The sequence below is a fragment of the Tinamus guttatus genome, unplaced genomic scaffold (assembly GCF_059628265.1).
Source record: "Tinamus guttatus ecotype Peru unplaced genomic scaffold, ASM5962826v1 Tinamus_guttatus_pri_ptg000115l, whole genome shotgun sequence".
Taxonomy (NCBI): domain Eukaryota; kingdom Metazoa; phylum Chordata; class Aves; order Tinamiformes; family Tinamidae; genus Tinamus; species Tinamus guttatus.
The window spans coordinates 3,475,926-3,500,311 of NW_028288649.1; the positions used below are offsets into that span (position 1 = coordinate 3,475,926).

Sequence of the window (24,386 nt, forward strand, 5' to 3'; positions counted from 1 at the left end):
AAAAGGGTTTTGCTCTCCAGGTTCACATGATTCCCCCCAATACATCCACTTTCCCCATATCTGGTGGGAGCAACTTTCCAGGTCAGCTTCTTTTTTAAAAAGTTTGTTTATTTATTTATTTATTTATTTAAGACAAACTAAAAGCCCGGATTTTTCCAGAGAGAACTTCCTCTCCCCGCGCTGCCCCGCGGGGCCCTCCCCGGGCCGGCGCCCGCCCCGCGCTGCTCCGTCCCGCGCTTCCCTCAGGGCCGGGCCCTGCCCCGGCCGGGGCGGAGGGCGGGCGCGGGCCGGCGGCGGCGGCGGCGCTTCCTCCCGTCCCGCCCTCCCGGTCCCGGGGCCCGGAGCCGCCCGCCGCCATGGGGACGGCGTCGTCGCTGGTGAGCCCGGCGGGCGGCGGCGCGGCCGAGGTGATCGAGGACGCGTACGGCGGCGGCGGCGGCGAGGCCTGCGAGATCCCCGTGGAGGTGAAGCCCAAGGCGCGGCTGCTGCGCAGCTCGCTGCGGCGCGTGGGCGCGGCGCGCGCCGGCGGCCTGCTGGGCGCCAGCTTCAAGTCCACGGCCTCGGTGCAGGAGCTGGAGGGCGCCGCCGAGTACGAGCGCCTCAGGAAGGAGTACGAGATCTTCCGCGTGAGCAAGAGCAACGAGGTGGCCTCCATGGTGAAGAAGGAGGCCAAGCTGGACCGCGAGAACAAGCGGCTGCGCGCGGAGCTCCAGGTGGGAGGGCGCCCGCGCGCTCGAGGCCGCTGCTCATCCCGCTTCTCCCCAAAAACTCTTGGCACGGGCGGCTGGCCCTTCCAAGGAGAAACCACCCTCGCGCCACCTGGTTGGCGCAGTTGTGGGATGGCAGGTTGGGGCCTTAGCTGTGGAAATGTCACCTTTTGGCCTTGCTCCATCCCTCCCTGCTTCCCTCCGGGAGTAACCGCGTGTTTAATCCCTGCAGGCGCTTCAGAAAACATACCAGAAGATACTCAGGGAGAAGGAGAGCGCCTTGGAAGCCAAGTACCAAGCCATGGAGAGAGCGGCTACCTTTGAGCACGACCGAGACAAGGTCAAAAGGCAATTCAAGGTACAGATTTTATTTTGTTTTGTTTTGTCTTACTTCTCTGGGGAAGTGACCAAAAGAAAAAGGTGATGGTGCTGCAAGGTCCCATTTGCCTAATGAGCTCTTTGTGAGGCCCTCTCCTTCTCAAGAAAGTTGCGCTCTCCTAGCTCTACCTAATTATTTCCTTGAAGATAATCCTACCATCCATCTCTGCAAACCAAAGACAGAGTTTAGGTTAATGAAAAAATAGCTTATTTTTTTTTCTTTAGACACTATGTAGACACTAAGCTCTGAAATTGAATTCTTGTGTCATTCTTACACTGGTCCTTACAGCCTTCACGCCTGAGAGTGACAAGTGAGCACAGGCTGCCTGTCTGCTACCTGTTGAAGGAATGTATAGATTTAAACACAAACTTTGATTACTTCTGAGTAAATTGTATATTTAGTACTGTAATGCTTAACACTTACATGAGGGAAAAATGTGTGTAATACATCTCTTTTGGCTGCTAAAAGAGAGCCACCTAAAGAAGTGTTAAGGCTACCTTTAGGATGCCTTGAAAGGCAGAAGGGTGCTTCTGTTTTTTCTGCCACACAAAATGTGGCAATAGGCCCAGTTTTTGCTCTGTATAATTTACTCTTATTTCCTTGTATTAAGGTAGAATCCTAACTTTCAGAATGCAAAAGAGAAACTTTTTTTTTTAAAGGTAATTTCTAGCTGTGTTTTCCAACTAGTTGTAATGCTCCTGATGTCTTTTCGTTCACATTTTCTAGCCTTTCCATGCTAAATGAATGCTAAAAATGTATATTTGTAAGTGGAAGTGAATACTAGCATTGGAGGAACTGATACTGAATTTCTAGAGAGTTATGGTTTGTACTTGAAAGCTATTTTTTCTTACTTATAGATTTTTAGGGAAACTAAAGAAAATGAGATTCAGGACTTATTGAGAGCCAAACGAGAGCTAGAGGCAAAACTTCAGAGACTACAAGCCCAAGGAATCCAAGTGTTTGATCCTGAAGAGTCTGATTCTGATGACAATTGTACAGATGTTACGGGTGAGAGTTCCATGTTTTGCATTTTATGTTGAAATGTGGCTGAAGTGTATGAATGAGAAAGCCTAAGACAAATACTTTGATTCTGTTGATAAAAGGTTTATTGGACTGGGTTTTTTTTTTTCCAATTTTTTAAGGGATAAAAGGAGCTGACTTTACAACCATAGTTTGTATTGTGGAGACCCTAAATTTCTGGTCATATTCATGGATCAAGGGAAAAAATCATCAAGGGATCATTGTCTAGACACAGTGACTTGAAACTTTCTTGAAGTTGTCCCATGAACAGTTCTTAGTTCACAGTTTGACTTGCTTTCTATGTATAGTTTTTCTATATTTTTTATATTAAATACAGTTTCAGATTTTTACTTCCCTTCCCACTTTTTTTCTAAATCCTTCTCATTTTCTTATTTTCTGCATGAAAGTTTTATGTAGTGCCTTGAAAGTCTCGTATTGGTTGGCAGAGCTGCAATCCAAGCATATGGTGAAGAGATACTGTGAAAGCTCTTTCACACAGCGCAGAAAATTTATTTCAATCCTGACCTACAGCCACTTCATGCTGTTCTAATTGCAGAACTTTGCTGAACGAAAGTTGAACAAAGGTTTTTGTAATGTGCACAAATGACTGCAACAATGCTGTGAACTGTTTTCCTTTAGCTGATCTGAGTCAGCATTTGAACCCAACAGATCAGAGCAATCCATGTAATAACAAATTCTATTTATTTCATTTTTTAGCAGCATGGCTTCTCAGTGACTTTGGGCAAGTGCCCAGTTAGAGCTAGAGCCCCCAAAGGTGCGAGTGAATCTGCTTGAGGAGAAAACGTTCTGATCAGTAGCGTGTGAGAGCAGGTTTCAGCTAGGCTGTTTAGGACTGGTGTTTTACCCTGTTTACTGACAATGAGGGTTTTGTTTTCTTTTGTTTTTTTGATTCTTAGCTTCTGGGGCACAATCTGAGTACTGGAATGGAGGAGCATTGGGCAGCGAGCCGTCCATGGGGAGTATGATGCAGCTTCAGCAGTCTTTCAGAGGACCTGAGTTTGCTCATAGCTCTATAGATGTTGAGGGACCTTTTGCGAATATAAACAGGGGTAAGTAATGGTGTACGTGCCAAGTTGTGCTTATGTATTTGATAACAAAGGTTATGTGCAGCAGGGATTTTAGCAAATTGAAGTAAAAAATGCTTCACTGTGAATAATTGAAATGCCATTTTATTCATATGGATCAAGAAAGTTTTTTTTTTTTTTCAGTGTCTGTTGGCATTCTTTTTTTTTCCTTCCAAAATTCTCTACTGCTTTATGAATGTTGCGTATGTAACATGCATAAATTATTTCTCTTTTTTTCATTGGAATTGCAGTTTTTGTTCTGCTAGGGGTTAGTTCGTGGAAATCTAACTGCAACACCAGGATGTGTGCATTATTAGATGTCAGAAACTAAGAAGTATGTCTAACAGTTCCAGCATTATGCTGTGGATACCACTAGTTCCTGTTGTAAAACTGTTTCCCACATGGCAAACTATCTTCCACTGTCTTCCAACCTGTCCCTAGGCTGTAGTTGTCTTTGGACAGAGTTCTTCCTTTTTTTATTTTTGTAACCTCCAATATGGAAGTCTCTGCCTGCAAAGTAGCAGGGGAGGGTCTGCCCTGTGGTGGTTCCAGCTTCATATACTGATACTGTTATCCTGCCAGATGGTACTGAAAGGACAGTGTATCCTTGGCTTGAAGGAATGTCCGACCACAAAATGAGTAAAATAAGTTGTAAAAAAAAAATTATTTTTTTTCTACAGTGAGTTGACATAGAATATAAAAAGGGACATATAATACTTAAAGCAAGGGACGTTGCTCCCAAGAAGAATTGATCCCAAGAAGAATTGATCTCAAGAAGAATTTTCCATATTGTTTAATTGGCATTTTTTAGCAGAGTTTAACTGAAATGTACTTAGACCTAGAAAAAAATATGTTGGATTAGGGGTGATTTTTATTATTCCTGCATATTTTTACAACTATCAACTTGGTTTTGTAGATACATTTCATCCATCCTATTTTAAATGAAATACGATTGTAGCAATAATATGAATACATTTAACACTATTATGTTTTGCCACATTGTCATGCTGTGTGGTTTTATAAAATTATAGGAGTCCTTTAAACTGAAAATTTTTAAATTAGATCAAAAATATTTGAGTAAAACTATTACTGCTGTTTGAAATAAGATGAGCTATTCGTAATATTGATAGGTGACTTATTATCTGTTTTATAGTATAATCAGATCCAAAGATCTCTGCTTCCATTTTTTTCATTTGTAGATGACTGGGATGCTGCTGTTGCTAGTTTGTTACAGGTTACTCCTCTGTTTTCTCACTCTCTGTGGAGTAACACAGTAAGGTGCTTTATAATTAGTACTGATGAGACTCAGCCAGAAGTGGACATCTTCATTAGGGTGAGTACCTCACAAACTTACATTAACTGGTATGCTGAGTTTCATTTTCACTGTGACACTTGCTCAAAATTTGGTCCAATATTCCACAAAATCTTTAGTAACTGTATTATGATTTCAGTGAAGTTAGAGGTAATATTGTCAATGATTTCAGGGGGAGAAACGATGTACAGGAAAGGAACTGGGATTTATCTAGTAATCCTTACTGTTATGCAGATTTAGTAATAAAACACTTATTGAAATTTGCTTTCAGAGCTACGCACCAAAACTTCAAAGAATCTGTGAAACAATGGGATACTTCTTTCAAGTTGTTCATTTTCCAGCAGAAAATGAAAGTCATTTTAAGGCTGCAAGGAAATGGGAAATTGAAAAAAGTTCGCTAGTCCTTTTGCTCCTACATTTAACTTTGGCAAGGTAAGTGGTTGTCCGGTGTGTAAAGAAAAGGGAAACTGGCAACTCTGCATAGTGCATAGCTTATTAAAATGTATGTGATCCATCGCTCAGTACATTTCCTAATTAGCAGCTTCTATATGATACTCCTTCAGACTTTGGATTTACTGAAGTGCAGGTAGATAAAAGAATGCATCAGCTTCATAACATTTCCTTTCATCCTCTAGCTATAGATTCTATTAAAAAACAGCATGAAAGATGCCTTCATATTAGTATGCAAAGATTATACTTTCCAAGAACAGCTCTGCTGTGCATACTCCTGAAATTTTAGGAACAGAAAATCCTATGATCTTAAATTAACTAGACGCGCTCTTTCTGTCTCTAAAACATACTTCCCTAGAGAGCTAAATGCTAGCAGCTAAGACAGCATTGGAGTGTTTCTGGAAACAGTCGGGTACTACAGAAGATTCAGATTTGTGTTTTGAGAGGAGCTGGGCTAGAGCTGACATACTTTTATGCCCTTAGGAAGAAGAATGTGTCAGCAGCTGAGGGGGCGTTGACACCCCGAGAGATGCTGTTGCCAAATAATCCAGTTTTATATATGTGTTTATGTATGTGGCCACAAGTGTTTAAGAATGAAATCCGTATTGAAAAATGTCTCCAAAAAAGAGTTCGAAAGAGGGCTTCCTGCCAACAATAGTCTTTCAAAAGATTTATCATACAAAAGCTGTGATTAAAATTGTATTGCTCATATCAGAAAATAATGTGTGGGAGATCCTGTTTGCCACTGTCAGCATCCTCAAGTTGTGTAGTTGTATAATCCCAGGAACAGCTCACTGGATACAATAACATGGAACCGTGGGGGTTATTCCTTTGCATATACAAATATAAAGCATTTTCAAGATCAGAGGTCTGTAAGTTTGCAATCAGTGTATATTAAGAGACCTAGCTTATGTCTAAGAAGTGAAGAAATAGGACAGAACCTTCAAATAAGTAATGGCAGGACATAAATGTGGCAATCTTTCATCACATGTGAATCCATGTTATTTTGATGCAAGACAATTACTTTTCACTCTGTGTATTGATGTGACAGGAGCATCAACTTTTAATTTAAAAAGCAGCAATGTAAGGATTAATAAATGATTTGATTTTTTTTTTAAGTAGCGAAAATTGCTCTTTCCGCTGCTCTGTCCTTCAGAGTTTTTCTTAAATTCTCTGATGAAGTACTTGGTTGCCTTTGTAAGAGGGTAAATGACTTTCGAATTAGATTTTGCAGTGAAACCTGTCTTTGGAGCTTGTGTTCATTGAACTATTTGCTACAGCAGTGTAATATAGCACAAGAATGCTGATTTCCAATCTAGTTGTTTGCTGGAGGACTGTGAAGAAGCCTTCTTGAGAAATCCAGAAGAAAAGCCCCGGGTGATTTACCACAGAGTGGAAGATGGCAAAGACAGCTCAGTCCTGGTGCAGCAGCTAATTGAGCAGATTCGTTATGTGAACAAAGCAAAGGTATGATACTTTAACAATGACTGTGGTTTAAAAGGCTACTTTTCTGTTATGAACAACAGAGTGGTGTTAGCACCCGATTTTAGGAGAAGTTGCATTACACTCATTCTGGATGCTCATTATATAAGTAGACAGATGAAGCTCAATTTATGAAGATAATGAAACTTTCATTAGGAAAAAACACTGCATTTTCACTGCAAACCCCTTTGCTATAGGGATAAAATTTCTCACCTAAGTTTAGCTATTTGAATGCTGACATCTAGGCATTTATCTAGGTATTTACCTCTTTGGTATCTCTGTAGCCGCTGATGAGAGAAAGGGGAACCTCCGAAGAGGTTTCTTTCACATGAACATAGATCACTTGCCTTTAATCTCTATAGAGATGACTGTTGAAAACAGCTGAGACTAGATGTCCAATTTTTTAATGCTTAGGCAAGATGAATCCTACCTAAGAAGTAGAAAAGAATGGACTTTGAATATGTTACGGAATGATTTTTGGGTAGTCATAAATACTGTTCCCCTTTAGTTTCAGAGTTGATCCATGCTTTGTCATTTTTTTTTTTCAGACAGTTGACAATATGGGAAGTGTTGAAGAAGGAGCATATGAAATCTATAATTGTGTGGAAAAGATAATTAAACAGGTAGAGTACCTGATGAATTTCACCTTTTTTCTGTTCCCACTCTTGATTTCTGATCTTAAATGTTGGTAAATGCTCCTTTGATGTGATTCAAAGGTTTTATTATTAATACTTTAATACATTAAGGAATTCTGCAAGTGGGAAGAAAACCCAACTGAGCAATGCTTTAAGGACAGAAGCAGTGGAAAAGGATCACATAAGATTGGAAATTCTCTGTTAACATCATGCTCCATCATGGAATGGGAGGGATAACATCAGGGGTTAAGGAGAGGCTGCATAATCTTTATCATCTCATGTGATAGATACTTCCCTCTGAGAGGAGTAAAAGCAGAAATCAAATCAGAAAACTAAATCTCTACGTCTCGAGATCTTGGCGTTCAGTGTTCACTTGGGATCATTTAATTACCCATTTAGTTGTGTTTGCTGTAGTCTAAAAGGGAATGGGCTGTTGGGGTTAATAGAGTTGCAACCAAATACAGCAGAATATGTTTAAGAACAGCAGTTGTACGTTTCTCCTAGTAGTTTTCTTTTTACTCAGGATATTTTGGGCTGTGAAATGACAGAACTAGAAGGCAAGGATGGAGATAATAAGGAAGAGGCCAGTGTTCCTGAAGAAGAAGTTTTTGGTGACGTGTTGTGGGATGCACATGATGAACAAGAACAGATGGAAGCTTTCCAGCAGGCCTCTAGTTCAACATGTGAGCTAGGATTTGAGAAAGTAAGTATGTTACAAATGTATATGGATGAAGAGAAAGCTGTCACTCTGTCTCTTGTGGGACAAGATACACTTCTGCAGAAGGACCTGTGTCTGAGAGCATCCTTTCAGGGCTGTTATTCCTTTGGCTAGAGGAAAGCACATGTGTTATGTAGATGACCTACTTGTTTTCCGGGAGTTACGCCAGTTTGCCTGTTCCTGAATGGTGTTGGTGAAGAAGTGGTTGCTGTTTTTACACTGGAGGAAAGCACTATAACCCTATGCCAGGAATAGGACGTCCTTCTAGGCTTTTGAAGTCTGTAGGAAAGACTCTGAATGTGGTTTCTTTTTTTTCTGTCTTTCTGTCTGTCTGTCTTTCTGTCTGTCTGTCTTTCTGTCTGTCTGTCTGTCTTTCGAATGAGAGCTCTGTCTTGACACCTTAAGTTGGATCCTTTGGAGATCAGTAACCAAAAGGTTTCCTCTCATCTTGTAGCCACTCATGTGTGAGAACACAGGAAAATTGAAAGTAGAGCAATGCTTAAAAACTCCATTGTTTGTCATTATTTGAAATAAGATTCTAAAAACATTTTAAACTAGGGATGTCAAGAGCAGGTGTGTGGATAGGAAGGGTAGGAGGAGTGTATGAAGAAGAAATTTGAAAGTGGCCCTTAGCATGGACTGATATTGCAGCTGGATTTGTGTAACATTCTTTGGTGAGCTGTAGTATAAGAATAGAGTATCTTTATTATTCTAATTAAATTATTAGCACCCTGTTTTTATTAGCACAGCTTTTCCTTTGACTTCATTGTTCATATTTTGGCAATGGGTTTGAGAAATGTGCCATCTTTGCTACATACTAGAACAGTTAAAGAAATAAAATAGTAAGAGAATATACACATATGTGCATCTTAACCCAGCCTCCACTCCCCTTGTGCCATGACAAACTATCCCAAGTGGATTAATGTTATCTTATGTTGCTAAACCATTTCACAACATCATGGGCATTCATGTAGTTGTGCACTTGGTGTCTCAAAATGTAATAGCAGATCTCAAGTCTGAAGGCTGAGTCCTGGTAAATGGGACCTGATTGCTTTGCTGTAACAACACTGACTCAGTTCGTTAGCCCTAAAAATTCCTACTGAACCAAATTTTTAAAAGTTCATTTTTTTATGATTTCTTTAAAATAGATAATCAATTTAGTGTTTTTAATGCTTACCCAATAAAGTTATTTCCATATGTATTAAGTTTTAGTGTTTATCGCCTTACCTCTGTAAATTTGCACATGCATTTTGTCATTAGGCAGTTTACCATACCGAGCAGTGTATTTCTTCCTTGAACAGTGAAACACTTCGTAATTTTTTTTTTGCTTTTGTTGTTTTTTAAATAGTATTTTGAACGTCTGAATGACCTAGTAGCGGCACCAGCACCTATTCCACCTCTGCTTGTATCAGGAGGACCAGGCTCGGGGAAGTCTCTCCTTCTATCAAAATGGTAGTTAAAAATATGTTTTCCCTGTATGAAATTTAAAGAAAAAAGTTTCCATTACAATGCTCAGAATGTATCACCTTAATCAGAAGTACAGTGAGAGAAGTTAAGAAAACACAGCCTAAAGTACAGCATTAGATGCTTTCAGTAGTTTGTCCTTCTCTGATACCCAATGAGGTCTTCTAGAGTCTTTTACTGAAACCAGTGGAAGGAAGGGGCTGCCCTAATAATTTATCCCAGAAATGCATTCTGCAGTCACTTTTAGGCCGTGACAGAATTTGCTGCCGTAAAAATAAATCGATAGTGTCATTATTTCTTAAAAGCTTGGGAATGTGACTGTTTAGTGCCAGAAAAGGGCCCCCAGAAAGGGCTAATGTTAATGACTGCCAGTTCTGGAGAGATCAAGAATGGAAACTGATATAAAAAAATCAATTATATCTTACAGAATGCTTGATTTACTATGTCAGATAAATAACCCAATGTCACTATCTAGCATACTCTACCTCCTTTGTCAAAACAGATAATTTTTAATTGAGATGTAAATATATTTGCAAAAACATGGTCTGCTAGGTGCTTTTTTCTTCACTCACTAGGATTCAATTGCAACAGAAGCATTCGCCAAATACTCTGATTCTTTATCACTTTGTGGGGAGGCCCATGTCTACCAGTTCAGAGTCTGCACTGATAATTAAACGCCTTACTTTAAAGGTAAGCTGTGTTGTTATTTACACTGCATAATTTGATTTTTTTTTTTAGAAAGGGTCAGTGAGTATGCGTCAAAAGCAGCCATTTTTTGTGGGTTTTTCTACATCAGCTAAGAGCAATACAGATGAAGGACATGATAGAAGTGGGGGCTCTCATCCTGTATACTGAATGCAGATGAATTAAAAGGTATTCCTGGGATTTTCTTTCTGGTGTTAGCAGTAGTGCTTACGATGACCAATATTGATGGCTATACAATCATATAAACTTCTTCCAAAATTTTCTACCATCTGGCCAAAGAGAGAAGCAGGTGGCATCTCTTCTGTCTGTGCATTTAGAAACCTGAGGCTGCAGTTGCCAGTTGGCACCATATTGTTCCTAGACGAGTCTCTCTCCTATGTTAATTTAGTTTTGAAGTGTGTGTTTGATATGTAGGGAATAAATGAGTATTCTGTGCCAGGGTCTGAGCTTTTTTTTCCTTTGCATAATGGCGCTAAAGACCTCACAAAACTAAACCCTTTAGAAACACAAGATCAATTGTTTGCCCCTTACAATTCCCTCATGTATTTTAGGGGTGTTGTGCGTATTTCAAGCTGTCCAACTTCCAAGCCTTTTTAAATCTCCAAATTCTTTGTCCATTGTATATAAAAAAAAAGTTCCTCTAGATTTTATGCAATGAGTTCTGTAAGTATTCTTAGCTTTCAGGATTTGCCACCTTTATTCATGTAGTAGCAGGAAAGCAAACTCTGAGCTTGTCTCGCGAAATTGCCCCAAAAATGAGTGATTTTTTTTTTCCCCCTCTGGTGTCTTCAACTTTGCTATTTGTTTTTTAAGACAGAATTTGTAATACATTTTTATAATTCTGCAGCTTATGCAACATTCCTGGCTGGTGTCACCATTGACACTGGATCCAGCTAAACTTCTGGAAGAGTTTCCCCGTTGGCTGGAAAAACTTTCTGCACGTCACCAAGGCAGCATTATTATAATTATTGATTCTATTGACCAAATACAGGTATGTTTTCAAAATACTTGCTGTTCGCCAGTCTTAAGATAAACTCGCATGAGTCTAGTGGGTTCAGTTGGTTTTTGTTTTTTACCATGATGTTTTTTGAGCAGTCTGGTTACACTGTTTATGCAGAGGATCAGGGTTGTGAGCAGACCTAGTAGGCATGTGAATAGCCTAGTCCTCATGCAGAGAGCTTTTGAATAATAGTATTCCAGCTGCTTTATGTAATATTCAATTGTGCCGATACATACCAGAAATTACATAAGCTATTTTTAGGTGCACTGGAGAGCTTAAGACTCATTTTACTGAGCTAAAGAGTTGATGAAGCCTATCAACTTCTTGCTTTTTTTCTCCTTCTTTATTTAAACGATCTGATTGTTAAGTAACAGAATTTTTGTTTTTAAGCAAGCTGAAAAACATATGAAATGGCTGATAGATCCTCTGCCAGTGAATGTGAGAATGATTGTATCAGTGAATGTAGAAACGTGCCCCCAGGCTTGGAGGTATGTTATATTTCTGGGATGTCTCCAAAAAGTTTGGGTTAAAATTACTATTTTATGGTTAAAGAACAAAAGGCCAAATTTATCAAGATCTGGAAATGTAATGAATACAGTTAGGTTCTGCAGCCACAGAGGAATAATGGAAATTTCTGTAACGATACTGCAATGAGGAGAGGTTTTCTCTGTTGTAAAGCTGTTATTTTCTTTTGATGGATCTTTTCACATGAGCATGTGAAAGAGAATATTAAATGTAGTCACGTGTACATCAAAAAGACCATTATAGTCATGTAGATTCAGGATAAGGCTAAAAATGGAACTTTGACTTGTGAGGACTAGAATTTCTTAGTAGCAGGGAATAGCTTCAATTACTGCTTTGATATCAATCTTTAAAAAAGTCTACAACTTCTATGTCTTTTTTTTTTCCTTTTGTGTGCTGTTTAATGAGGTCTGAATGTAATTTTGTTCTGTTGCCGAAAGGTTGTGGCCCACTCTTCATCTTGATCCACTGAATTCCAAGGATGTTAAATCCCTCATTAGTGCGGAGTGTAACTCTGCAAATGTTAAGTTGACTAAAGAGCAGGTATGTCAATTGTAGTTCTTTAAAAGTTATTCTCTGTAGTATAACTTTTAAGGAAAACATGGAAATATGAAATAAGCAGAGGCACCAGAAGGAGGATTATGTTTAGCTGAGTAAAGTGTACTGGTCAGGACAGCATTTGGTTTGAACATTTTTTACCTCAAGGCTCATAGCACAAAATACAGATGGAACAGCATAAATTATTAACAAAAAAGTGCACAGTTGCACATATTGCTGAAAACATTCTCTTTCATTTTAGAATTGTAAAAGCTTTTATGTTGTGTGGTACTGTAACAGTGATTAGCTGAGTGGAAAAAAAAAAAAAGTATTTTGTCTGTTTGCCTCATGGCCTGATTCTGTAACATAATCTTCATCTTTAGTGATCTGATGATTAGACTGTAAGTCATTTGATCCTAAATTTGAAAGGAAACTTTGACCTACATGCTTCACTACCTGGGAAAACATAAAGTTTTTTTTTTTTTTTTTTGCAATAGCTATCATATCATACTCTTCAGATGTTACAGATCGACACATATCTACAGGTTTTATTTTCTTGTCTAATTATTAACTTCTGATTGGTATGATTAATTTTACTTTGTAGGAGAAGATGCTTGAGAAACATTGTCGTTCTGCTACAACTTGCAATGCCTTATATGTCACTCTTCTGGGTAAAATTGTTGCCTGGTAAGTTGACATGATCCTGAAATCATTGTGCTGACCCCTATGTTAGAAGGCTCCAGGTAGCTTTGTTCCATTTTTAAATACATTGACATGACAGAATGAATCTTGTTAAGAAAAAATAGAGTAAAACAAAATTGTTGTTCTCCTTTCACGGAGCGGATTGAATAGGAGGGAAGATCAGATAATCTATGATCTCTGCAATTTCAAGATTAAGCGAATCCAAGATTAAGTTGTATCTGTCTTTAAGCCCTTCGTTTTTTATATTTCTGCTGTTCTGATCTCTGGGTGAATCGGTTGCTTTAATGTTATTTGGAGGCTGTTAAATGGTTTAACTGAGGTCAGCTGGGTTTACTGATGTATCAGGTAGTTTGTGTATTATGTTGCAAGTTTAAAAGGAAGCTCAGCAATTGTCCATCCTGTAGACTATATTTTGCCCTGTAATTCCTGCTGTTCAAAAGATTAATCTTGTGTGCAACAGAATGTGTAAGAAGTGCATTAGCTTATTTATTAACCTAGATCTTGTTGAGAAAGCAGAGACAATATTGAGAAGTACTGAGACTCCCAAAAGATTATACTTCAATAACTTAGTCTGATGGTCTGATTTTAATTATTTTCAGTGTTTTGTTTTATGTTCTAGAAAGCTTAACTGCTTTTGAAAATTTGCTTATAAACATTGCATTAAATGGAACAGCAGCATCTGGTTTTATATTCCTATTTTTACCCAGCATGGTGTTATCACTGTGTTCCTGCTAGAAGAAAAGAACATTGCAACGTTTTCTTTTTCTGTTCTTTTCTTTTTTTTTTTAATAAGAATGTTGTCGATATTTAGAAAAATCAGGCAATATGACAGCAGGTGTCATATTTTTGAGTGTAATCTTGCCAGGTGCTGTGCATTTCTTAAACCCAGTGGGAATTCAGTGCACTTTAGAGAAAAGAGTTCTTCGTGCTGAGCCAAATTGCACGTGTTGAAGCAAGTTTTTTGTCCTCAGTGCTGGAGGCACCGGAAATATTGACGAAACCCTTCAGCAGTGTTTCCAGTGTCAGGACACAGTGTCACTCTACAGGCTTGTTCTGCGATCAGTTCAGGAGTCTTTGCGGAACGATAAGGAGAAGGATCTTTTGAAAGAGGTAAGCAGAGAAGGCTTCAGGATTTATATAGGAAATGTATATTCTTTCCTATAGACAGTTTTTGTTAAATGAAAAATAAAAACAGGTTTGTGTTAGTTCCTAGGGACCATTCAGAGACTACTGCATTTTTAGCATAGCAGGGACAGTTGTGTTAATCTAATTTTATTTATTACATAAATACAGAATATACGGCCTCTCTGTCTTAAATTTTAACAAAGGTATAATCTTACAAAACAGAACAGATCCCTGTCACTATTATGTGATGTAATATCAGCACTATCTTTGGTGTCTTGATCCAATAACTAGTTATTGTAACTGCTAAAATTTTACAAGATGTTTCTAATATAAATTCATTTAGATTTACTTTTTAGGCAAGACTTTATTTATAACAGTTATCTCCTAGACTAAAGAAACTCCGTTACCAGAATCTCTTTCACAGATCAGACTTCTGCTGGACCTTCTTTTGAGAAACTAATATGAGCATAGCAAATAAAATCAAGACACTGCTTGTTTGATTTGTGATTCCTCTCCATGCTTCTGCAGAACTTCCCTGTGTTGTGTGGAACATTTCTTAATTTAGGAAATGATCCTCAACAATTACTAGAAATTCTAACAGTGCTTTTTTTGGCAGCATGTTTCTTTGGCATGCTTTACCTCAATAGGAATCCCTTGCAATACTGGAGGTACTGTTCCCCAAAATGCTTTAGAGTGACATGTTTGTATGTTGTAAATGTCAAGTATTTGCCCTAATGGTGCTTTATCTGTTCAAATATTAATCTGTTATCACTGAGGATTGTTCTTTGACGACAGAAAAGGGAAAGAGTTAATGTGAGTAGTTTTGTTCTTAGCATATAAAGGGTAATATACAATATTTTACACAATATTTTTCTTCAAATTTCAGGCTGAGCTCTGCCAAGTGTGTAAGGTGCTTTTTCTGCTTTCTGTAGGTGCTATGTGTCATCGGTGTTAGCCACAACGGTGTGAGTGAGTCAGAGCTGATGGAGCTTTATCCTGAACTGTCTTCTGCAATGCTAGCCTTGCTCGTTCACAGCCTGCACAAAATGTGCTTGCTCACCTATGGCTGTGGTTTGCTGAAATTTCAGCACCTCCAGGTAAATCTTATGTTTCTAAACATGTGCAAGTGACACTCCACCATTGCATAAGTTTTTGTGCTGACTCTGATTTTGACTGTATTAAGTTAATTGGGGGAAGTGTTTCGGATATTCACTCAGCTTTACACCCAGTTACATCTCAGCAGAGTTCTGTCTTTTTTTCCGAGAAACTAGACAAGAATTAAACTAGAGTTCTGCTACATTCAGTGCTGACTGCATGTGTCCTAGTTTCAAGGTGTTCCTTGAAAACAAACGAACTTAAGGAGAAGGAAAAATGATCCAAATAGCATGAACTGTGGTCTAATACAAGATGATCTATTTGTAATATCTTTGGCATGGAAAGATTTTCTTTCCACAACACAAGACTCGTTTGATATTTAAATCTGTGTTTCCTGTGAATCAACAGAGCTTACTGAACAATTAAAATAAATATTCTTTCTTTCAATTCTGTTCTCTTTTAGGCTTGGGAAATGGTGAAATTAGAATATATGGAAGGTGAAAATGCTATTTCCAACTATAGACAAAAATTAGTAGACTATTTTACCATGCAGCTAAGGTAGGTCACAATTCTTCAAGATGTTCTAAACTGCAGGCTTTATAGCTCTCAGATATTTTAGTTTTCTTCATGTAGTTTCTTCGACTCAATATTGTAAAAAAAAAAAAAAAAAAAAAAAAAGGATAAAATAATATTTTTCAGTTTAGCAGCTTATTATTGATATGTTGTTTTTTGTTCCTGGGAAAAGATTGAGGACTATGGTAGGTGTGGTGGGCATGCAAAAAGGTTACTGAGTGACGAGGTAGAACATGAATTCACAATGCACCCGATTTTTGTGGCTACTGCCCCCCTCTTCATCCCCTTCCTGTTCTTTTTAGCTCCCTCTAAATGCTAGGAAATTTGAGGTGTCTTGAAGGCAGAAGGAGAGACCTCCTTGAATGTGGCAGGTGATAAGCACATGCACAAAGGAGGTCCGGTAGAGCAGCTGGAAGGCTGCAGGTTCGTGCCCAGCCTGGAAACTGATTTGCATTTGCAGTCCTGATGTGGTCCCAAGCGTCTGTGGGCTACTTCTTGCTGGTTTTCACATCAAATGGACAAGTTGTATTAAGCCACTCGAAGTTTGTGTTTTGTTTATTTTTCTTTCAATAGTCAAGACCGAGTGACTTGGAGAAGTGCAGATGAACTTCCGTGGCTCTTCCAGCAACAAGGTGACAAGCAAAAGCTACACAAGTGTCTTTTGAATCTCTTTGTATCGCAGAATCTTTACAAAAGGTACAAAAGTTTCCACTGCTTTGGTGGGTATAAACATTTCAAAGTAATAAGTAATTTTTTATCAAATATGTGAAATGTGAGGTAATATCTAGTTATCACCTTTAAATATGAAGAAATAAGAAAAAAAAAAGACAGATATGGCTGAAAGAAACTTAAAGTAGTAAGAGGCTAAATGTTAGTCTCTTGATGACCCTGCTGTCTTATGAAACTTCTTTCTATCCTGCTACGAATGGGGCTCAGTAAATGCATAAATACTGCTGTTGTGGAGTAGTCCACGTGAATTGTCTCTGCAGTGTGCTTTAGCCAAAGAGCAAATTCATGCTTGTGGCCCTTTTAACCTAGTGTGAATCTGAAGAGAGAGATCTCAGAGATAAGATGGGCTTCTTATTTCCTTGTTAAAACAGGGGACATTTTGCAGAATTGCTGAGTTACTGGCAGCTGGTTGGGAAAGATAAAAGCTCTATGGCAGCTGAATATTTTGACTCTCTGAAAGAATATGAAAAAAGCTGTGAGGGAGAGGAAAGTATGATCTGCCTGGCTGATCTTTATGAGACCCTGGGACGGTTTCTTAAGGACCTAGGTCTTCTCAGTCAGGTGAGTACATGTAGAGACTGTAGCAGCAAGCAGGCAAATTAAGCAGAGCTCAGTCTGTACCTTCCTTCAGCACTGGTGAAGCTATTGCAGTGCCTGGGATGGTGCCTGCTGCCTTCATAGTCTCAATTGCCCTGTTGCAGGCTGTAGCCCCCCTGCAGCGTTCTCTGGAGATTCGAGAGACCGCGCTGGATCCAGACCACCCAAGGGTGGCCCAGTCACTCCACCAGCTGGCAGGAGTTTATGTTCAGTGGAAGAAGTTTGGAAACGCTGAGCAGCTGTATAAGCAGGCGCTGGAAATCTCCGAAAACGCTTACGGAGCAGAGCATCCCCGCGTAGCCCGAGAGCTTGATGCCCTTGCAACCTTGTACCAAAAGCAGAACAAGTAAGATTAACTGTGTCGGTGCCTTTTGTTTCATGTGGAGGTCTGTAACTTGGACCTGAGTCTTCGCTCCCCGAAGCCAGCATGCTTGCGTGGCTCTTTTCCTTGTTTTTTCCTAACTCCCCATGCAAAAGTGAACATCCCCTGTGTAGTCTTGGGGCAGGCCACCTGGTCCAGTAGCCTGGACCTTTGTCCCCAGGATTCCAGCAAGTCAGAGTTACCAGAAGAACACTGTTTGGCTTAAGCATTTTGGATATTTTTACCTTTTACAAAAAGTGTAAATTTTCCCAGAGTTCCGAAGTGGCTTTGGATTTCGAATGGAATTTCTTCTCTCAAGCAACTTAGAAGCTTTCTAGGCTACTGTCCAAAATATCTGTTGATGCTATATTTGGCATTCTTCTAGCATTGCATAACCTCTGTAACCGTTTTCAGATATGAACAGGCTGAGCAGCTGAGGAAAAAGTCCTTCAAAATACGCCAAAAGGCAGCAAGGCGGAAAGGCAGTTTGGTAAGGAAATACTTGATATTTAGTAGGAATGCAGTACAGCTGTGGCTCTCGTAAATGGATAATGAAGTGTGTCTGCAGAGCTGTTCTAGAAATCTGCTCCTCAAGTGCTTTTGATAACTGTGAAGGCATATGTGTAGTCAGGTGGTATAGCACCTAGCTGTGACTAGGTGTAACTGTGGTGGGCTTTCTGGGCTTTCCCCTGTGCTTAAATACAGTGTATTCAGATCACAGGGATTTTGTCAATTTTTGTTATGAGCTTTGCTGCACAAATATTTTTATAGAAACTGCAAAGCTCAAGAATTGGGCAGAGTGTATAACAAAGGCTACACTTCTTATTTGCTTTTCCTGTAAGCATTGTTTGTTTCTCGGCATTTTGAAGGATAATATTCTTTTACTACTTGCATACAGTATTCAGGTAGGAAATCAGCTTTATCTATTTATTTATTTATTTTAATAAGAATGTAATCTAAATAGCTTATTTGAATTAACTGAGCTCAAGGAACTTAGCCTGTACAGTAGAGGGAAGACAGAGCTATAAAACAGCACAGTAAGTTAGCCTGGAAGTCTGAATTATTTCCTGGAAGCCTGATGAGTGAAATTCACTGTTAGATTGTAAATGAGCAGAATGCCAATGCACCTTAGCCTGAAAATAAGAGGTAGGTAGAATTACCGTGTTTCTTTGGCACCGAAGTATTTGGCTTTTCCATCCTCAGTAGTTCACTGTGGAAGTGTGACGATTGGCTTGCGTTGCCTTGTGTTTTGCTGCAGTGTGGCTTTGCTCTCCTGCGTCAGAGGGCCCTGCAGCTGGAAGAACTCACGTTGGGCAAAGATACTCCTGACAATGCTCGAACCCTCAATGAGCTCGGAGTCCTTTATTACCTGCAGAATAATCTTGAGTAAGTTTTGTTCTTTGTGACGCATCCAGTGATTTTTCTCATAGATCTAAGCAGATGTAAAGCATTGGGTACAAGTGTTTAATCTAGAAACAAGCTCAGAGAAGGTGCTGCTCCTGATTCATTCTACAAGTTTTTTTGTTCACTGTGAGATTCACTTAAATTTTCCAGAGTAGATGCCATCAGAAGTATTTATAAGCCAAGTCAGTGCATTTCCTGTGTTTAGAATTGATGTTCTACAGTTCAGGTTTAACTACTCTCCCTTTGTAGTGCTCCTCCTTGAACAGGATGTTTGCTGTTACTCACGGCACTCAAAATGTTGGCCTTTTTAGAAGTCATGAATTTAAGTATTTATCGAGCATGGTAAAAATCTGTGAATGCTTACCCTGCAGGCTGTGTAGGGGCACAAGAGGACAGAGTGGCACAAAACCCCGTTTTTTTCATGGGGGATTGTGCATCTGTTCTAAATCAGCAAGTCCAAGATTGATTTATTGATGAATGACAGAAAGGTGCATCGCTTTATCAGTTCTTACGTATTATGACACTTGCTCTTCTAGCCCTTAAATATAGAGAACACCTTTTGACACTGGTTAGGAGCTCCAGAACTGGACCTACAGTTCTGGGTGTAAATGGTCCCTTTCTCTATAGTACGAAATGGATTTTTCCAATTTACTAAACAGACCTCTTGAGAATAGAGCCACACCGAATGTGTGTGTAAGTCAGGATGACAAACTACATAGTTGCAGCAGATGCTGCCAATATTACATGGGGATCAGCTGTTGTTTGTGATAGAAAACTGCTGTGGATTTGCCGTGGATTAATAATACACTACTGATATAAATTGTGTGATAGGGAAATGCTGGCATGGTGCCATTATAGACAGTCTTTCCCGTAGCATCACCTTTAGACAGATTCTATAATGAAAATCTAGCTCATAACATACATAAATGCTGTTTCTCTCTCTCCATCTTTAGTATTAAAACTGCTTTAAACTTAATTTTAAATCTAAACCTATTTTAAACCTAGTATTTAAACCTAATTGTACTATGATCTTTAAAGTTATTAGAAAAATGAGTGAGCCTTAACTCATTCAAATGTTCAACTACTGCTTTATTCAGAAAAGCACCTGGCTGCTGTGAGGGCTTGCACGGAAGGACAGTGTTTTTGAATGCCCAAGAACCGTAGATGGAGCAATGGGTAGCCACAGAACTGCATAACGTTTGCCGAAATCCCTTAGACTGGCTTTTGTGCCCTAGAAGGGGGGCTTGCAGATGCACAGAAATGTATTAATAAACTTTGTACCTTCATTCCTGTGGTTAGCCTGCATGGCAGGCCTGTGCCTGGCAGATGTATTTGCTCACTAATCCCGTGTGTGCTTGTCTGGGGAGAACAAAAGCCCTTAGCAGATGTCAGAATTTTTGCAGTTTTCAAGGTGGAATTTATTGCACCTCCAGCAGCCCCTACAGCCTCTGCAGCTGTAACCAGTTGTCAAGTAGTGCTGAACACGTGTGTTCTGCAGGACAGCAGAGCTTTTCCTCAAACGCTCCTTGGAAATGAGAGAGAGGGTCCTGGGGCCCGAGCACCCCGACTGCGCCCAGTCCCTCAACAACCTGGCGGCCCTGTACAACGAGGAGCAGCTCCACGACAAGGCCGAGGAGCTCTACGAGAGAGCCCTGGACATCCGCAGGAGAGCGCTCGCTCCCGACCACCCCTCCTTGGCTTACACCGTGAAACACCTGGCAGTGCTCTACAAGAAGATGGTGAGCACAGGCCTCTTGTCTTGTTTTTTTTTTAAAAAAAAAATACTAGCTCAGATAACTCTAATTGGTGGCTGAGCCTCTCCAGGCTGGAAGTTTGATGTTGCTAGAAACCTGTAACTCTGAAAGCATATTCGCACCAAGCAGCTTTCTGACAGTGTGAAAGAGCATGAATTAAAATGAAGGGTGAACCAGTCATACAAGGCAGAGCGGAGGAAGAAAAGGGACAGGAGTCTGATATAAAAAATGACAATTTACAGATAAGTGCTCAATCCATATGACTTGCTGATCATCACAGCTGGGGCATGGTGATGCTTTGAAGAAATAAGGATGACATTTGAAGTTTGTAATTATAGTGAAGAAATATACCATGGAAGTTTGCAGTTATGGATTTTGTAATTGTTATTAAGCATGAGAATTCACCTTTGAATAGTGGAAAACTAAGCATATTTCTCAAGTACATCCAGTTAATGTGTGAGCAGATTCAGACTTGCAGCAAAACAGATATACTAGGAAAATAATAATCTACACTAAGCCAGTTGGAAAATAAGAGGGACAGAGAAACAGAAAGTCAAGAATCTGAATTCTCACTGGAGAATGGGGGGGAATGGGAGGGGGACAGGTATTTGCAATGGCATTGAGCATTGCTGGTGCTCCTAAGAAGATGGTGTGAACACCACATCTCATATTATTAGTTAAAAAATAGGCCCTTTAATACCAAAGTAAATGCTCTAGTCTGTCATTTATGGCAGGATGAAGAAATGTAGATGGAGAAAATAATTTGGATAAAAGTAAAGCTGAATCTTTTTCTTCTAGTCTTCTGAATTGGACACTTGTGGAAAACAATATTGAAAAAAGGAAGATGTAGCCAGTAGTAGATATAGCCAAGAAACACATTCCCAATCCTGCAGCATACATAACTTTAAATTTAGATGTAAGAATTTAATGAGAGTTGAATATGATTTTGTAAAACTAGGTCCTAATATTCATGATAAAGAATCTCAGCTGAATATAACTATGAGTTGACCAAAGTTAAACACTTCTTCTGGAAATAATTTGAACTCCTTCAAGCTTTTTATTGTAAGAATATTTGACTGTTGCCATTCTGGTACACCAAGACAACGGAGTCATTCTTTCTCTTTTATTTTCTAGGGGAAACTTGACAAGGCTGTTCCTCTGTATGAACTAGCTGTCGAAATTCGACAGAAATCGTTTGGCCCAAAACACCCTAGTGTAGCTACTGCTTTGGTGAATCTTGCTGTTCTTTACTGTCAGATGGTAAGTTTTCATGTTGTATGTACTTATTATTCCTATCTGAAGCTTTTTTTTTTCATGGCTGCACTTAAGTGATATCAAAGGAGCATAATTACATTTAAGAGAGAACTCCTTATAGGACTTACTTGCCAGTTCTTAAATTCAGTGTTAAAAGCTGGCAAGGAAAATGTATGCAGGCAACCAGGAACTGCTTTGACTGGTGCTACACTAGGACACTTGTGCTAATGCTCTTTAAATTATTCAAAATGCCCATGTGATTTTAGAGGTGTGGCTGGAATAGAGTAATTCCCACAAAACAGCAATTGTCCCAGCATGACGGAGCACAGCTACCCCACAGGCTGCCTGGGAGATGTTACCCACTGAAACATGTGGCCCTGGATGACAAGTGCCCACCCTGATCAACCGTGGCTCTGTGTAACTACCTGTCTGAGCTGGCTCTACCAATTGACTCTGTAGTCCACATTAACATGAGATTACAGGAAAAGCAATCAGCCTGTTGCCAAATTCCTTACTTGGCATCATTAGAAGCAAGCAGTATATTGTTTCTTGTTTTCCACATTTCTGTAGTGTGCCTATCTGATTTTTCAACAGGGATTATAGCTAATTGAGGAAAAATGCTTAAAGACCATTTCATAACTCAAATCATTCAGGTATGCAGGGTGAAATTTCAAAACTGCCAGAAATTTTCAAAACTGTCCAGTCCCTAATAAAAGACCCAGCTTGGTTTGCAAGTGAAAGTCAACTGCTCTGGCAGGCTCAGTCATCTTCATCTGTCACTAGTAGTTTAAAAATACAAAACAAAACCCTTCAAAAGACCCGGTTTCCTGGTAAAAATTTCCTGTTTGAGTATGGATTAATTTCTACTTGGGCTGTACTGAAAGGATGTAAGAAAAGAACAAATGTAAAACAGCTCTCTAACAAACGACTCTCCTACTAACCAAAGAAAAAGCAGATTGAAGCTTTACCTCTTTATGAACGTGCATTAAAGATTTACGAAGACAGCTTTGGCCATATGCATCCTCGTGTGGGAGAGACTCTAAAGAACTTGGCTGTGCTCAGGTAAGATTTTTAGTTCTGGGCGTATAAAGGAGGAATTACTATTATAAATGAAAAAAAAAAAAGGTAGATAAAATGTACTAGAGCTGCTTGTTTGTTAAGTAAGCAGACAGCTTTAAATTTGTATTTAGCAGCGTGTGCATTCTAGACTGATTCCATGGGGAATTTTCTTTTGTTTCAACTTTTTTACTCTTCTCCCAAAGCTACGAAGGGGGGGATTTTGAGAAGGCAGCTGAACTTTACAAGAGAGCTATGGAAATAAAAGAAGCAGAGACTGTGTTGATAGGTGGAAAAGCAACTTCCCGGCACTCATCAAGTGGAGATACGTTCAGTTTGAAAAGTGCTTTGTCACCAAATGTTTTCCTGGAACATGGACAAAGGTGATAGAAAGCTGCTCAAATGTAAGGACAGTAATTTGCATCTAAGTTAGACATAAAAATACTCTAAAACTCTATGCTTCCTGGAATGAAATAGTGTTTCAGTACCTAAAAATTCCAGAATGAAGAGAGAAATATGTTAACATGAAAGGATTTCCATGTTAAACTTTATGGACTGTACGGTACAAGCTGAGTTTCTTCGATGGTATATAGACATGCATATGAACATCTTGCTGAAGTTACAGCTAATGCTAAAAATATGGTATGTACTTTGATCTCTCTTAGGTCAAGAGCTGGGATTATAATGACAAATATAGGTTAAACTAATTGTATATACTCCAGATGACACTTCTTATTTCTATGTTGCAATAGCCTGGCTTAGGCCAGTTCTACTTTTTTTTTTTGTCTTTCTGCCTCTTCAGAATATTTTAAAGTTATTTCTGTATAGATGATATAGTTTTTAGAAAGTCAAATACCCTTCCACCCAAATTTTTATTTGCAGCTTGATTTCAGCTTTGAACAAGTTTATATTCCAGGGTTGCTCTGGGGAAAATTAACTACGAAATAATCTACAGTTAAAGATATCCAAAGGGTGTCAGATTCAGCTATGTTCTACAGAAATATTTCTAGTTATTTCTAGTCTCTTAGAAGGGACTTCACTAAAATATTTCAGATGTAACTGATGTATATTTGATCCAGTATGGAATTACAAACGACCCTTACCTCAAAGGGATACTTGTCTTCCACAGTCACTTGTGTTTTTATAATGCAGTTAATTTAAACTTAGAAATGATTTAATGTTTTGGTAAGGCTGCAACTTGGCAAATTACCAGTTTCAGAGTGTTCTAAACAAACCTACAGACCTCAGCTTGATCTTTACATATTTAATAAAAAGATCAAAAGTAGCACTTGAAGGTAGTGCAGCATAGCTACAGTCTCCAGTTTGTAATAGATTTCTTCACACCTTTTCTTACTTCTGAAAACAGGTCCCATCAAAGCCATTTTTTTCACTGTCCTCTTAGAACATTACGGTCTTGTCTCTCTGAAGGATTGCTACACTATTAAGGAACAAATAAACCCCCGCAGTATCTCCCTTCTCCTTCACTCAACAGCCTGTACTTGTTCCTGTTACTCTTCTCAGCCCCGATGCCTCTCTCACCAAGGGCAGTATAGCACAGGGGCAGGTGCCTGCTCACATTCAACAGGTACCGTGTAAAACACGTAGCATGTAATGGTGTCTTCCTCTCCTAAACATTTTCCTTCACAGTGACAGTGCAAGTGAAGACAAACCATCAGTATCCTATTAAGCTTTCTCCCGTGAATGATTACTAACTCTGAAA

The 24,386-nt window shown here is 39.2% G+C and overlaps 1 protein-coding gene across 1 annotated transcript; it reads left to right on the top strand.

Annotated features, from left to right (window-relative positions):
- Positions 1–356: 356 nt before the first annotated feature.
- NPHP3 (nephrocystin 3) lies at positions 357–23,166 on the top strand. The gene is made up of 27 exons (XM_010220282.2): positions 357–713; positions 940–1,065; positions 1,944–2,094; positions 3,024–3,176; positions 4,391–4,524; positions 4,775–4,935; positions 6,273–6,420; positions 6,984–7,058; positions 7,594–7,773; positions 9,137–9,240; positions 9,828–9,942; positions 10,805–10,948; positions 11,348–11,445; positions 11,920–12,022; positions 12,621–12,703; positions 13,690–13,828; positions 14,776–14,940; positions 15,402–15,496; positions 16,085–16,207; positions 16,612–16,801; positions 16,942–17,183; positions 17,613–17,688; positions 18,457–18,584; positions 20,101–20,341; positions 21,491–21,616; positions 22,557–22,672; positions 22,873–23,166. Exons 1-27 carry the CDS (start codon positions 357–359, stop codon positions 23,051–23,053), a joined length of 3,954 nt encoding a protein of 1,317 aa, XP_010218584.2. The 3' UTR covers positions 23,054–23,166.
- Positions 23,167–24,386: the final 1,220 nt, after the last annotated feature.

What these genes read in the sequence shown, in the direction of transcription:
- NPHP3 (XM_010220282.2), top strand. Translation starts at nt 357, where the DNA reads ATGGGGACGGCGTCGTCGCTGGTGAGCCCGGCGGGCGGCGGCGCGGCC. An exon ending in GGCTGCGCGCGGAGCTCCAG is followed by an intron (nt 714 to 939) that starts GTGGGAGGGCGC and finishes TAATCCCTGCAG; the next exon opens with GCGCTTCAGAAAACATACCA. An exon ending in TCGCAGAATCTTTACAAAAG is followed by an intron (nt 16,208 to 16,611) that starts GTACAAAAGTTT and finishes TTGTTAAAACAG; the next exon opens with GGGACATTTTGCAGAATTGC.